Source organism: Alligator mississippiensis, chromosome 3 (genome assembly GCF_030867095.1).
Source record: "Alligator mississippiensis isolate rAllMis1 chromosome 3, rAllMis1, whole genome shotgun sequence".
NCBI lineage: Eukaryota > Metazoa > Chordata > Crocodylia > Alligatoridae > Alligator > Alligator mississippiensis.
In genome coordinates, this window is record NC_081826.1 from 37,882,871 (window position 1) to 37,896,127 (window position 13,257).

At 45.8% G+C, this 13,257-nt stretch overlaps 1 protein-coding gene across 7 annotated transcripts in view; it reads right to left on the reverse strand.

Moving 5' to 3' along the window:
* Positions 1-13,257, reverse strand: part of GRHL2 (grainyhead like transcription factor 2) — a 131,025-nt gene that overhangs the window by 100,287 nt on the left and 17,481 nt on the right. For all 7 annotated transcript variants that reach the window (XM_059723837.1, XM_059723836.1, XM_019495793.2 and 4 more), the window contains exons 3-4: positions 10,614-10,681; positions 5,844-6,234 (exon numbers count right to left, since the gene is read on the reverse strand). In XM_059723837.1, the coding sequence (XP_059579820.1) occupies positions 5,844-6,234; positions 10,614-10,681 (459 nt within the window). The remainder of the gene's footprint in view (positions 1-5,843; positions 6,235-10,613; positions 10,682-13,257) is intronic.

The following is a 13,257-nucleotide window of genomic DNA, read 5'->3' on the forward strand; positions in this document are numbered from 1 at the left end:
ACCTCTAGTCCTGTGGGCTGAATGAATGACAAGGGGCCATTCTGCAGGCTGGACCCCATGTAAAGGATCAGCTCACACATGATCTGGCATGCTAGCACAATCCCAGGTGCTAGATCTGGCCATGTGCCATCCCAGCCCTACTAGCTGGATCCAGCCACAAAGTGATCCCACCCACTGGCCCCATGGCCAGTGTGATCAGTGTAATCTAGCACACTGAGCCCCATTACCTGGCCCACAGGACTCCCAACAGGTCTAGAAATCTGGCAGCAGGGGAGTGACAACGCTGCCACCATGGCCTATCCCCCCCGCCACTAGATTCCCAGATCTATGGGGAAATCATGGGTCACATGACAGCTTTGTGGGCCAGATTTTGCCCATAGGCCAGAGGTTGAACACCACTGAGCTAGACCATTCACTCATACAGAGAAATTTTTGTCAGGTAGTATATGGGGCCAGACAGCTCTGAATCTGGCTTCATGGAAAACCCAATCATCTCCTCAGATGGCAGAAATCTGGGGCTGGTAAGTGAGCACAAGTGAATGACCATGGATTTGCACGGAAGGGAAAATCTAAAGATCAGAGATGGTAAGAAATGCCCACAAGAACTGCTGTTCCCCCATACTCTCTTCACTTTCTCCATACTCAGAGCCATACAGGTCCTCAAAATCAGGACATCTAGGAGTACAAAATGGTCTCTTTCTAAGTACAATCACTGCTACTGAGAATGTTCTTAATTATTACATTTGGTCCTGAACTGAGAGCCTCAGTCCACGCATTAAAGTGTTTTAAGCCCCTATTCCCAATCAGTCAAGAGTGAAAATTAAGTAACTGGGTGGTATATGGTGGCATTCAGAATCTACCATGAGGAATTGGACTGGGACTGACTTCACAGACCTACAGGTTGTCAGATGATAACAGCACCTCATAGAAAATTTCAGTTTACAGTCTTTTCATTGCACAACCTTTTCCTCATAGTACAATAGTGGTTTTAGATTTGCATTTGACTAGTCTTGTTTTGTTTTTTTAATATCATCATTTGCTCTAGTTTCTTGCTGTATGGCTTGGAATACTGATGCCCACAATATACATAGAAATTAACATCCTTAAATAGAGATCATTTTAAATTAACACAATATTTCTATATTAAAATTAGTATACTATTAACCTTCAAAAGAAACTGTGTTGAATCTAAGATAGATTTTAAGTAATATATCTGGGCACTTTTAAATAAACCCTTAATAAAAATAGGGCAACATTCAAGTAAAATAAATGCTTATTGTTATCATATTATAACAATATTATTTTACTACTCTCATGGCACTATTATTTATAAAGGCATGTTAAATATAATTCAACTGATTCTGGTTTTAGCTCAGCAAAATAAATCTAAAATCAAACCTTTTCTGAACGGTAAGAAAGTCATTTCCACACACATGCAAAATATTTGTATTTATACCCAAACAACAGATCAATGAAATATGAGCAAGAAATGTTATTGGTGAGAAAAGTTTGGGTTTTTCAAAAAGCATACTTGCTTTTCCCACTTGGGACGTTAGGATCCTGACCTTTTCATTTCACACAGTTGTTACCAATATGAGTCTTCACATTGATCTATACAATTCCATAGAATCATCTAAGAATGGGTCTTTGTTTAAGTGTATTCAGGAAAGTCATTGCATTTGAGTTGTTCCATTGCTCTCAGTGGGAACAATTACATGTGCAAAGTTGCTTGCGTGCATAAATGTTCTAGAACTAGGCCACGCATATAAGTTACAGCAGAAATTGTGTAATGCTTTGTTTTAAATGCGTAGCATGTGACAGTATGCTTTTTTTTTAAAAAAGCGTATGATAAAACATCACAGATGTCGTAATACTTCACCTGGGATACCCTAGGACATATGTATGATTTTTTTTAAACAAGATTATTTTTTAAATTCTGTACATTCTACAGCACTGTGTGTACAGGATGGATTAAGCATTCGGTCAATATGCATTCACAGCATCAGTAACATATAGTAGCACTGTAACAAGTAGTAGCACTGTCGTGCATTAACCTGGGGGAATCCCACATACACACTGGGCTCCTACAGACGTGCAGGGAGCCATCTCTGACACGCTGGAAATCCAGCGTGTCAGAACAGACTCGATTAATAGTTTGCTGGAGCATGGAAATAAACACACTCCAACAGAATTTAGCATCACGTGTATCAGCGTCCCTGCATTAAAAATGGCGACAGGGCATTTTATACTAAAGCTCATTCGATGAGTTTTAGTTTAAAGCACCTTTAGTTTCAGCATGGAGGATGCTGATACACATGAAGCTCAGGTGCTTCTAATTAGCATGGCTTGCTAATTAAAATGCTGCCTTCCCCCTCTCTCCCTCCGCCGCCGCGGCAGCTCCCAGAGCATGTGTAAATATTCTCATTATTTCCTGGATCCTACAAGCAGAGCCAACCCAAGCAGGGTGCAGGGCCTGGGGCAAATCAGCCCATGTTGGGCCCTGCCCCGGCTCCGATCCCACACACCCTGGACCCAAAGAAGCTGCCGCCACCATTGGCAGTGGCAGCAGGGAGGGAGTGAGCGGGTGGACATGAAGCATGCAGCGGTGCAGAGTCACCACGGCTGTACTGCCCAGTTCCACAGGGCCCCACAAAGTGCAAGGCCCGGAGCAGTCACCCCAATTTGCCCCCACCTAAGGACAGCCTTGCCTACAAGAGAGCATTTACCAGTAGCACAGCATAGCAGCTGAAGCCGTATGATAACAAGGCTGTGCCTGAATACATAATGTGGTTTGTGGTTTCAGATTAGATTAAACTGAATTTTTTAAAGGTGTGTTAGATTTCTTCATAAACATGGATCCTGGTTTTCCCTGATAAATTACAAATTCTCCGATTTAAAAAAATAAAACTAATTTAAAAGATTAAAAACCCCAAATCCATGATTAAAATGAAAGGCCATGATATAAATATAGATATCAGTTGAACACAATATTTTCTTGATATATTTACAATTTTAAACCAATTTGGAAGCCTACCAGTGCCTCAATCATTATAGTGAAATAAATTCTAAATACCTATATCTTTTGTTATTTGATTTTGGTGTTTTTATCATGAAAAATCAGAGTTCCCCCTGCCCCCTTCGCTCACAGAATGCATGTCCAGGCCTCTCTCACTCCCCTCCCCCCTCCCCAGTCTCCCACCCCTGCTGGTGCCCCCCCAACTCATACAACTCCCTATCCCTGCTGGTGCCCCTCACTCCCCCCCCCCCGCTCATGCCCACCCACAGTCCCCTGCCCACTCAGCCCTGCCAGAAGAGGCCCCACATGCCAGGGCTATAGGGCCAGGAACCTGGGTCTGCAGCACCCACCCCCTGCCCCTTCCCACAGCAGCACTTGAGCCTCAGCTGCCGCCCACAGGAGGCAGGGGCTGCTGCAGGGAGCACAGTGTGGATCCCAGCTACCCTCCCTGCTGCCTGCCCACTGCAGGCTTGCAGTGGTGGGGTGAGGCTGGCTCCCCGCCATTGCATGCACTCCTGGGGGGACCAATACCCCTCAGATGTGTGTGCACACGGTGGGAGTGCCAGTAGGCTGCCTGGTACAGGCTCAGGCTCCCCACCTTGCTGCCCTCCCTCAGGACCTCCACAGCCCAGACGGTGCGACCTGGCACTGGACAGAACGGGGCCATGCAAGGAAGCTTCTTACCTCTGCAAGCTCCACGCTGCCCTGGCAACATGTCCCCTGCCCATGCAGCAGCAGCAGCAGCGTGTGGTTGTCCCCCCTGCTGTGGGGCACACAGCAGATGCATCGCCAGGGCACCACAGAGTCTGCAATGGCAAAAAGCTTTCCACTGTGGCCCCACTCTGCCCTGCAGCACCGGGTTGCACCCAATGGGCCATGAAGGCCCCAGGGGAGGACAATAGGTCAGGGAGCCCAAGCCCGCAGCAGGCAGCCCATGCCCGCCTCCACCCCGCACACAGATCTGGGGGGCACTGATCCCTCCTTCTCCCTGGAAGTGTGCACTGCAGCAGGGAGCCAGCCCACACTACCCCGCCCCCACCCCCATAGGGGCCATGCATTCTGGCTCTGGGCTCCAAACTCCATGCACCCCCCAGCTAGGCAGCAGCCCCAGCCCTGCTCAACTCCCTCCCTCCCTTTGGGGGCCTCAATCCCCACTCCCACCAGACTTACCTGTGGGAGATGCTCTCCAGGTTGCCTGGCAGCCATGTACTTACACATGCTCATGGTGTCCCCTGCCTGACCACCCTCCTCCCACTCCCCCCCCCCCCCCCGCCCCAGCCCCTTGCAGGATGGAACTCTGCCAGCCTGAAGAGTTGCTCTCTGAGTTGCTAGCCTGAGAGCTCTTTGCAAAAGTGCAAAATCCATGGGTTTCTCCATTAAAATAAAAAAGCCGTGTTTTCCTTGGGTAAAAAGGGGAAAACAACATTTTTCTCCATTTTTCTGTAGGAAATGGAAAACCCGGATCCCTGCTCATAAATTGTACCTCATTCTGTCAACATAGAGCAGAACTAAGACTTCACTGGTGACCTGAATGAGCATTTCCATATCTTAATGCATTTGGACATCTTTTACTGTTTAATCTGCACTCTGAATTTCCTGGATTTTTAAGGTTTCTTTGGAGGATGGTTACAACATATCTGTATTCTTTTCTTCCCCCTAAACTATTCAAATACTTAACCTTAACTGTAACTTAATGCAACTTGTACCTGATTTTTGGTTAAATTACTAATAGTTTCATATAATGAACAGAACACCCAAAAAGAATTTTACCACATTATATTTCTAATGATGTGACAGATCATTTCAACCTTCAATTATTTTTTTAAATTTTAATCTCTGGGGTCAGATTCACCACTACCATCAGGCTAACTTATGTCACTGGAGCAGCACAAAACAGCCACCAGTTAATTGGACTCACAGCTGCTTTGCATCATCAGGACAATACAAAGAAGGCACTGAGACGTACACTCCAGGCATGTCTACACAAGACACTTAATGAGCAAACTAATACTACCGCGCATTAACACGGCTGGCAAAAACCATTCTATTGCACTAATATGCAGTAGACTTAGTCTAATGAATGTTAATATAAAAAAACCCCATTCATCTGCACTAATGCACAGTAGCGTACATTACGGCACATTAAGTTTGTACCTGTTATTTCAGGTAATAAACATAATGTGCTATAATTATGGTGCATTAATGAATGTATAAACGTACCCTCCAACTGCTGTCTCCTAATCTCATTATTTCCTTGAGAGACACATCCTCACCTACCTGTTTCCCTCTACCCTTCAATCTCTACATTCACCTGCACTTACCCCTGTAATCCTAGTTTGCCTCTTCCCTCTTTGACAAGTAGGGTCTGGTGCAATAGGTGTTTTTTGTAGTGACCTATTTAAGGATGCAGGGTAATTTTTTTGCCAAACTTTTTGACAACTGAAAATATCCTCAGAAAATATTGCTCACCTTCAAAATGGCTGCCATATCATTGTCTTGAATAGCAGTGAAGCCACAGCCTGTCAACAGTTAACTTGCCCTCTTTCAAAATTGCCAAAATCCCCAATGATGTTCAGTAGGACTGAAGCTATGTAATGCTCTCTGTATTCCCCCCCCCATCAGTAGTAGTCATTTTAATAAAGCCAAGCTGTCCTTAAGAAAGATGGTATCAGGAGAGACAGACCAGGAAAAATGCTGTGAGAGTTGGAGAATTTGCTAGACAGCCAATGATACTCATCTTGCCTTCCCAGCTAAAACATACCAAATGCCATTTATTTTATTTAAATCTTTTCAATAGATACTAATGCACAAATGAAAAAAATCTTACTTCTGTTCCTCCGTCTTTGAAAGTGTCACTGTAAGTACTATCAGGAGTACTACGTTGGTCATCTTTGAGATAGTTTGTATGGGGGGCAATGTTGGGCATTTCATACTGAGTCTGTTCAAAGATAACCCCACGGTGTTCCTCATTTTCTCCTCTTGTATAATGAACTTGCGGGGCCATAAAGACTGGGGTGAACTCTTCTACCTTTACCACAGTAATTCCAGTTGCAGAAACCTGCGTTGGGCTCCCAGATACGTTTGTGCTGTACTCCCTTTTGGAAGACTCCAGGTGATCCTGGTTTAAGGAAAGGTTAACTGGCACTGTCTTCAGGACTTGCACTCGGTTCTCTCCTCCACTCAAATTACTCTGAGTCTCATTAGCACCAAGACAACTCCTGTGAAACAAATGAAAAGCTATGAATTGCCCTCACAAATATAAGCACCAAATCTCCTTTAGATAGGAAGCTGATTGCCAAAGATGTCTACAGAGAAATATATTACCCACTACAAAATTTGTTATATGTACTGTGGAACTGGAAACGGTTACCAGGAAACAACTACTGGCTGCCCTTTGCAATTAAAATATAGGACATGACATCTCAGGAGGCTGATCCGCTACAAATTGTACATAAACCGTTTTTCATTCCTCTTGGACTGTTATTTGGATATAAAGTCAATATACAACATGGGCTGATTCACTAAAATAAACATCAACAGCAATATGAAATAGATAGCACTGAAAATAACATGATTATCATATGGAGTAGACAGAGGATCTGTCAATAACAAGATTCATATTTAGCTATATACCCTTTTTAGCAGCCAGGATGGTCATTACTAGGTTTTCTGGGGTAGGTCCTGTCAAAGCACTTCTGAAGCTATCCCATCAGAACTGGGTCAGTTAAGTGCTGTGAGTGCTTCTAGTTTTTAGCAATATCACCACATTAGCTCTAACTTAAGGGTCAGGGACAGACATTCAAAAAGCTGGAGCCTAAATTATTTCAAACTTTGCAGGTTAGACTAACCTGCAAAAATTGAACTGCTTTGCAAGTGAACATTCACTTTTAATTTTGGAAATGCAGGCACATGCCTATAGTGGCTCAGGCTAGAAGCCAGGGGAGCACTAAAACAGCCCTCCCTTCCCTTTGGCAGCAGCCACTTTCCCCTCTGCTCCTGCTTGGGTGACAGGAGGGCCTGGCCAGCATGGCCCTGCTATCCACCCAGGGCTGTGGCTACGGGACTGAGCTGAGCCAGTCTGCGGGTGCTGACAGGACTGAGCCATCAGGGCTGGGCCTTTCCCAGCAGGCTACAGCTTGGGCTGGGGGCTGTCACGGAGCCGCAGCTGGCTGGACAGGCCCCTTCCCAGCGGCTGTGGCTCTGACAGCCCAGCCTGGCAGCATGGGTGGGGGCTGGCCAGGTAGCAGGCTGCCCAGACAGCTTGGAGGCACTAGGAAGCCCCAACCCAGCAGCCACCCACTGCAGCCACAACTGTGCCCCCTGCACTATACAGCACCTGGCAACTGCAACTGCAGCTGCATCACAAGTTGTGGGCTTGCCGGGGCCAGGAGGGCTGTTCTGCACCCCTGACCTCCAGCAGCCACCACCATGGCAGCTGCCTCACCTGCCCCTGCTATGCTGCACTCCACTGCTCTGGGTGGGCAGGTGGGAAGCTTCAGCCCAGCGGCTTCTGCCCAAGTCATGGAGCTCCAGCTCCAGCTGCCTTCCATCTGCTGTGCCCACATGGCAGGGGCTGCTCATCACGCCAGGTGGGTGGAGGGGATGGAAGGCAGCTGGAGCTAGATCCAGAGCTCCAAGTGCTGGGGCTGAAGCTCCCCCCAACCCAGAGCTTTGCAGGGCAGCAGCAGCCACAGCTGGAGGTGAGGGGAACAGAACAGCCCCACCAGGCCAAACCAGTTTCCCCTCACCTCCAGTGATTCCAGCTCTCAGCTGCCATCTACCCACTTAGCACCATGAGCAGCCCCTGTGGGAGGGCAGAGCAGGCAGAAGGCAGCCAGAGCTCCATGCCCTGGGCTGAAGCCCACCCCCTCCCTCCCCACCCCGCCACCTGGAGTGGTGCAGCAGGGGCAGGAGGGGAGGGGAAGCTGGCTTGGCCCAGCAGGGTTGTTCTGCTCCCCTCACTCCAGCTGCAGCTCCTGCTGCCCAACATAGTGCCATTCAGGGCAGGGAGAGCTTCAGCCCCATGACTTCTGACCAGAGCATGGAGAGCTGACTCCAGCTCTGGCTGCCTTCCATCCCCTCTGCCTGCCCAGCACAATGCACAACCCCTGTGGGTGGGCACAGCAGGTAGAAAGCAGCTAAAGCTAGAGTCGGAGCTCCATTCCCCGGGAAGAAGCCACAAAGCTGAAGCTTTCCATCCACCCAAGCATAGTGGCACAGTGGTGCGCAGCAGGGGCAGGGGCGGCAGCAGCCACAGCAGCGGCAAGTGGAGGCAAGGGGGGCAGAACCTGGACAGCCTGCAACTTGTGATGTGGCTGCAGCCACTGGGTGCAGCACAGGGCAGGTGGCGTGGCAGCTGCGGTCCATGAAACTGGCCACGCAGTTCCCAAGCTGCAGCCTCCTGGAAAGGGCCTGGCCCCTGCAGCCCAGCTCAGGCTGGCCCCTCTGCGTCCACTCATCAGTACCTGCATTCCATCCAGGCTCAGTCCCCCAGCCCCAGCCACTGGCAAGGCAGGTGGATGGTGGGGCTATGCTGGCCAGATCTGGCCTCGCTCCTTTCCCTGCCACTGGAGTGGAGAGTGGGGGAATAGCTGACAGGGGCTGTGCCACTGCTCCGCCCTGGCCAGGTAGACCCAGGCTGCTGGTAGGACAGGGGACAGAGGGGGAGATTAAATCTCCCTCCCACTCCTCCTTTGCTTCAGGCTGCAGATTGGGGGGGGGGGAGGGGAGGGGGGGGGAAGGAAGAGAGGGGGGAGCTGACAGGGGTTGCTACACCCCAACCAGGCTGACCCTGGCTGCAGTCCCCCAGTGAGAGAGGGGAGGGAGGGGGAAAATAAACTCCCTCCCTGCTGCCTTTGCCTCAGGGGCCATGCCAACCAGTGTCTGGCCATACCCTGCCCCTGCTCCAGCTAGAGAACAGAGGAGCAGAGCCTGCTCTTCTGTCTACAACAGGCAGCCCAGCCCAGAGCTGAAAAGCATTCTGGGATGCTGGGGGACTCTGGTTTAACTTAAACTAGGAAGGGGTCTGGCACAGAAGTTGCATAAATTGGTTTGACCCAAATCAGCTAAGTGTGATACTACACTCAACCAGCTTAAACTGGTTTGTGTTCACTGAACTTCTGCTGTTACAAGTTTAAACCAGTTTCTGATCACTTAAACCAGTTTATGTGCAACTTCTGTCCCTAGTCAAGATGCCTTTGAACAGGCCCCAGTCATGCATAGCAGCCATCACACAAGATAGGACAGGATGGCACCTCAGAGACTAACTTGTTCAGAAAGGCAAAAGCTTTTGTAGTCAACAGCCTACTTTGTCAGATGCTATCTGACAATTCGTAGCATCTCACAAAGTAAGATGTTGCTTATGAAAGCTTCTGCCTCTCTGAATAAGTTAGTCTTCAAGGTTCCAGTCTGCCTTCTGCCTGACTTTGGACTAACTTGGCTAGCTACCTCTCTCTACTCACGGACAACATACATAAGAAAGTTTCTTCATAAAACTTCCAGTGTCCAACAATTGCTAAACATTTAGTTATTTTTTTCACCCAGTGAAAGTTGTTCTAATGTTGTAATGCTTCCATCTTGGCTTTTAATCTAAGGAATATTTGGTCAATCAGTACCCTCCTATGGAATTTTTCTGGAGTCAATTTCTTCTTAGATTCAGGTAGAAGAAGTTTCAGACTATGTTTCTATTACAGCAAAATGTGTTTTTAACGTTGAGACACTTACCTAGTTTAGTTTTTACCTCAGTGTAGCTACATTAGAAGTTCCTTCAGCTAGCTCCACTGAGGTAATAACTAACAGCACCTTCATGCCAAGAGGACTTTACATCAAGATTGCTTTCTCAGTGTAAACAACCACACTTTTCCCCCCTCTTGTAAAGATACATTCCCACTTTACTGCTCAAAAGTCTTAATAAAATCACTTATTATTCTAACCCATCTCTCAGAAGGCAAAGCAGGGTGGGACCTTAGAGACTAACTGGCTTGGAGACCCTTCAAAGTGTCAGCCTGCCCCAGCTTCTTCCTGACTTCAGATTAACATGGCCAAGCACCTCTGTAAGCTACCTCTAGCCCTATTAGCACCTTCTTCTCCAAAACACAAGAAAAAAAAAAAAAAACAAAAAAAACCCTCAAAATCGGAGAGGTATGAAGGAAGAAGCATGTTTGAGAAAATGTAATTTTAATGACCTTATTTTTTACTTGCTTCCTCTCAGAGATGAAATGAAGCTAATAAAACTATATTAATCACTTTAAAATAGCCAAAATGTTGTTATAGGAAAAATTAAGAGAATTAAGTAATTAAAAAACAAAGTAAAATCAATTGTATATCTAATATCAATATGTTCTTACATTTTACTTTTTTCAGACAACAGAAGTTCATTGCACCTCTTCATTGCTTTGCACATTGCAATTTCAAAAATAATCCTTTTCTTTTCAATAAACAAAAGTACATAATGAAAGTTTCCCACAGCAGGCTTTGTTATTTTATCTTCTGGAAGAAATCCATAAGCCATTATGCCTTGACAGTTCTTTCGATTCACATCTGATAAAGTTTTTGTTAGTGGTAGCGTATTGGTGTATTATTTTAAATGATACTCTACCTTTTATCTTGGTCTTCTTGACTGTCACTCACTTTGTTAACAGACAACTGCCTTTTATCTCTGGGAACCTGAGAACAGCATCAGGCATGGGTCAGACAAATGTAACAGTTTGTATTTGCAACTTCAGATTAATCTAGTAGTTTAACAAAAGGGAAGGTTCATTTAGGTCAGGGATACCAAACACACAGATGTCAGGGGATGCTTTTCTCTAAAATATATCCAGAAACCAAAAGATGATCTTGAAACAGGGAAATATTCACTGCATTTAATTCTGTTTTCTTGGATGTATAAAGAATGCAAAAAACATGTTTTATTTTCTTTGCCCCAAAAAAGGTGTTATTTGGCTTGCTTTTTTTTCTTTCGACTATCAGGAGAATCAAACCTCAAGTTTTCTATATATGTAAATTTACACCAGAGATATGAATTCAAACTATTTGATTATTTTGGTAAATCTGCATTCAGGTCCTCAGAGTCTAAAAGAAAAGCAATTCTTGTCAATTTATCTAGGTTCTGAATTTCTGGACCCAGTGGAGAGCCCCATGGGCCAGATGACACGGCACGACAGGCCAGATCAGGCCCAGGGGTCAGAGGTTGAGCACCACTGTCCTAAACAGAAATAAATAGAATCAAAAAGCATACATCAAGGCTTTACTTAGACCAGTCAGACAGCTCAAAAGGGGCTTCTAGTATACAGAAACAGTTCCCCAAGAATATCCTCCATTCAAAGAATACTCCTGGCAGCAGTGGCAACAGTTTCCACATTTGTCATAGGGGGTGTATTGGCAGCACATTGGCATGTCACCAAAAAGCAATGAACTACAGCTACATTCCAGTTTCCTAGGTACACCAGAAGAACTTAAGTCAGAGCAGGGCCCTCCTTAAATCTGGAATACATTATACTCAGAGGTGACTTAAGTCCATCTGTGCCCCGTTCCCTGTCCCCAGCACAGGAATCAGGCTCTAATTTTAAATAGCCTGAATAAAAACAATAAAAACAACGATGATGATAAATATCACTCCCTATTTTACTTAGTGAAGTTTCACTTGCATAATTTTACAGTCTCATAAATCAACTTGTTTTCTATACTGTCTGCTTAGACACAGGGTAGACAAGACCTGACTGTCTAATATAAAAATCACAGCAACATGTCATCTACAGCCATTTACATTTTCTTGCTCCCTGGCCACACATTAAAAACAAACAAACAAACAAACAAACAAACAAACAAACAAACAAACAAACAAACAAACAAACAAACAAACAAACGTGCTTTTCCCTTTGCAGTTCACCTTCAGTGTGAGTCTGGAGACTCTCTCAGCCTTGCCATTTGACATCTGAGAGGTCCTGGGCCCCCATCTGCTCTCAAGCAATTTTCAATTTGTTATTATCTCAAACTCTTAAAAAAAACTTGGGTTGGGTTTTAGCTTCCACGTTGGGTCCAGCTCTCAGTGCAATGTCTGGCCCTTGTTGCACATTATACTTAGGCTTCTCAAAGCGGTAGTTAGCGTTACTGTTAGCTCGAATTTAGAGCAGCCACACGTTCAGGCTAATAGGGGCCTTGAGGACTGAAAGGTAAGAATGCACCACCCATTCCATCCCTTGCCCCTTCCATTCTGGGCTCCCCAACGCTGCCTCTTAGGGCTCCCCTTGTCCCACCTCTGCCCCTAGGACTTCCTCCTTGCCCCTCCCTAATACAAGCTGGTGAAGGAAAGCAGTAGGGGACGGCAAGCCCAAGCCAGGCTGCTGAGGAGGGGGGCTGCCCAATTCAGTGGTTTGGGGCGGGGGGAAGCCAGGGTGCTACATTAACATGTAGCCTGGAGTAGCCATATTAACGTAACGTGAGCTGGGTAACACAGATCACAGATAAACCTAGCCTGGAGTGGTATAACTTTAAGAAGCCTAAGGGTGTTTAAACCTAATTTCACACACTGTGTGGACAAACCCACAGTTAATAGTTTCCTGAGCCACCTAAAATTAACATGAACAGAGTCCTTTCTGATCTTCCGCTGCAAGATAGGAGCAACTGTTATCAATTACTGGAGTATGCTTTATACAACCTATTTCACTCAGAGCCCCGGAATTTTTTGGACTAGCTGTCATAAGGCTATACAGAGGAACAGAATGTCCTTCAGAAAGTAATACTGAAAGATTGCTTTCATTTTTCTAAACATTGGAGAAGAAGAGATTGCTAAATACTGAGATAAAGGCTCAGATTACTAATGTAGACCACAATCCCACAAACACGTGTAGTCCCATTGACTACAGTGGAGCTACCCTACTTTACAGATGAGAATCTGGGTCTTTATTTCTTCTCTTTGGGAAAGACACCCTTATACTGACCAAAATGCATGAAAGCTTTATCTCTTAGAATACAGTCAATGGAAGACCTAAATTAAGTTGTAGGTATATGACTGAAATAAATCACACTGCTCTCAGTTTTCTTGTTTACCCCCCCACCCCTCCCAAACAAAAAGGCTGTCTCCAAAACATCTGTCTGATTGTTTTACCAGGTTTAAAAAGTAAAAATATTTTCTTGGGGGTGTTGATATTTAAAATAAATGGAATTAATTTGCTGATTTCCAGCTCTGCCTCCACACTTGGGGTGCTAAGTTACTGTTCTGCTAACATTTTACTGCAAAAGAC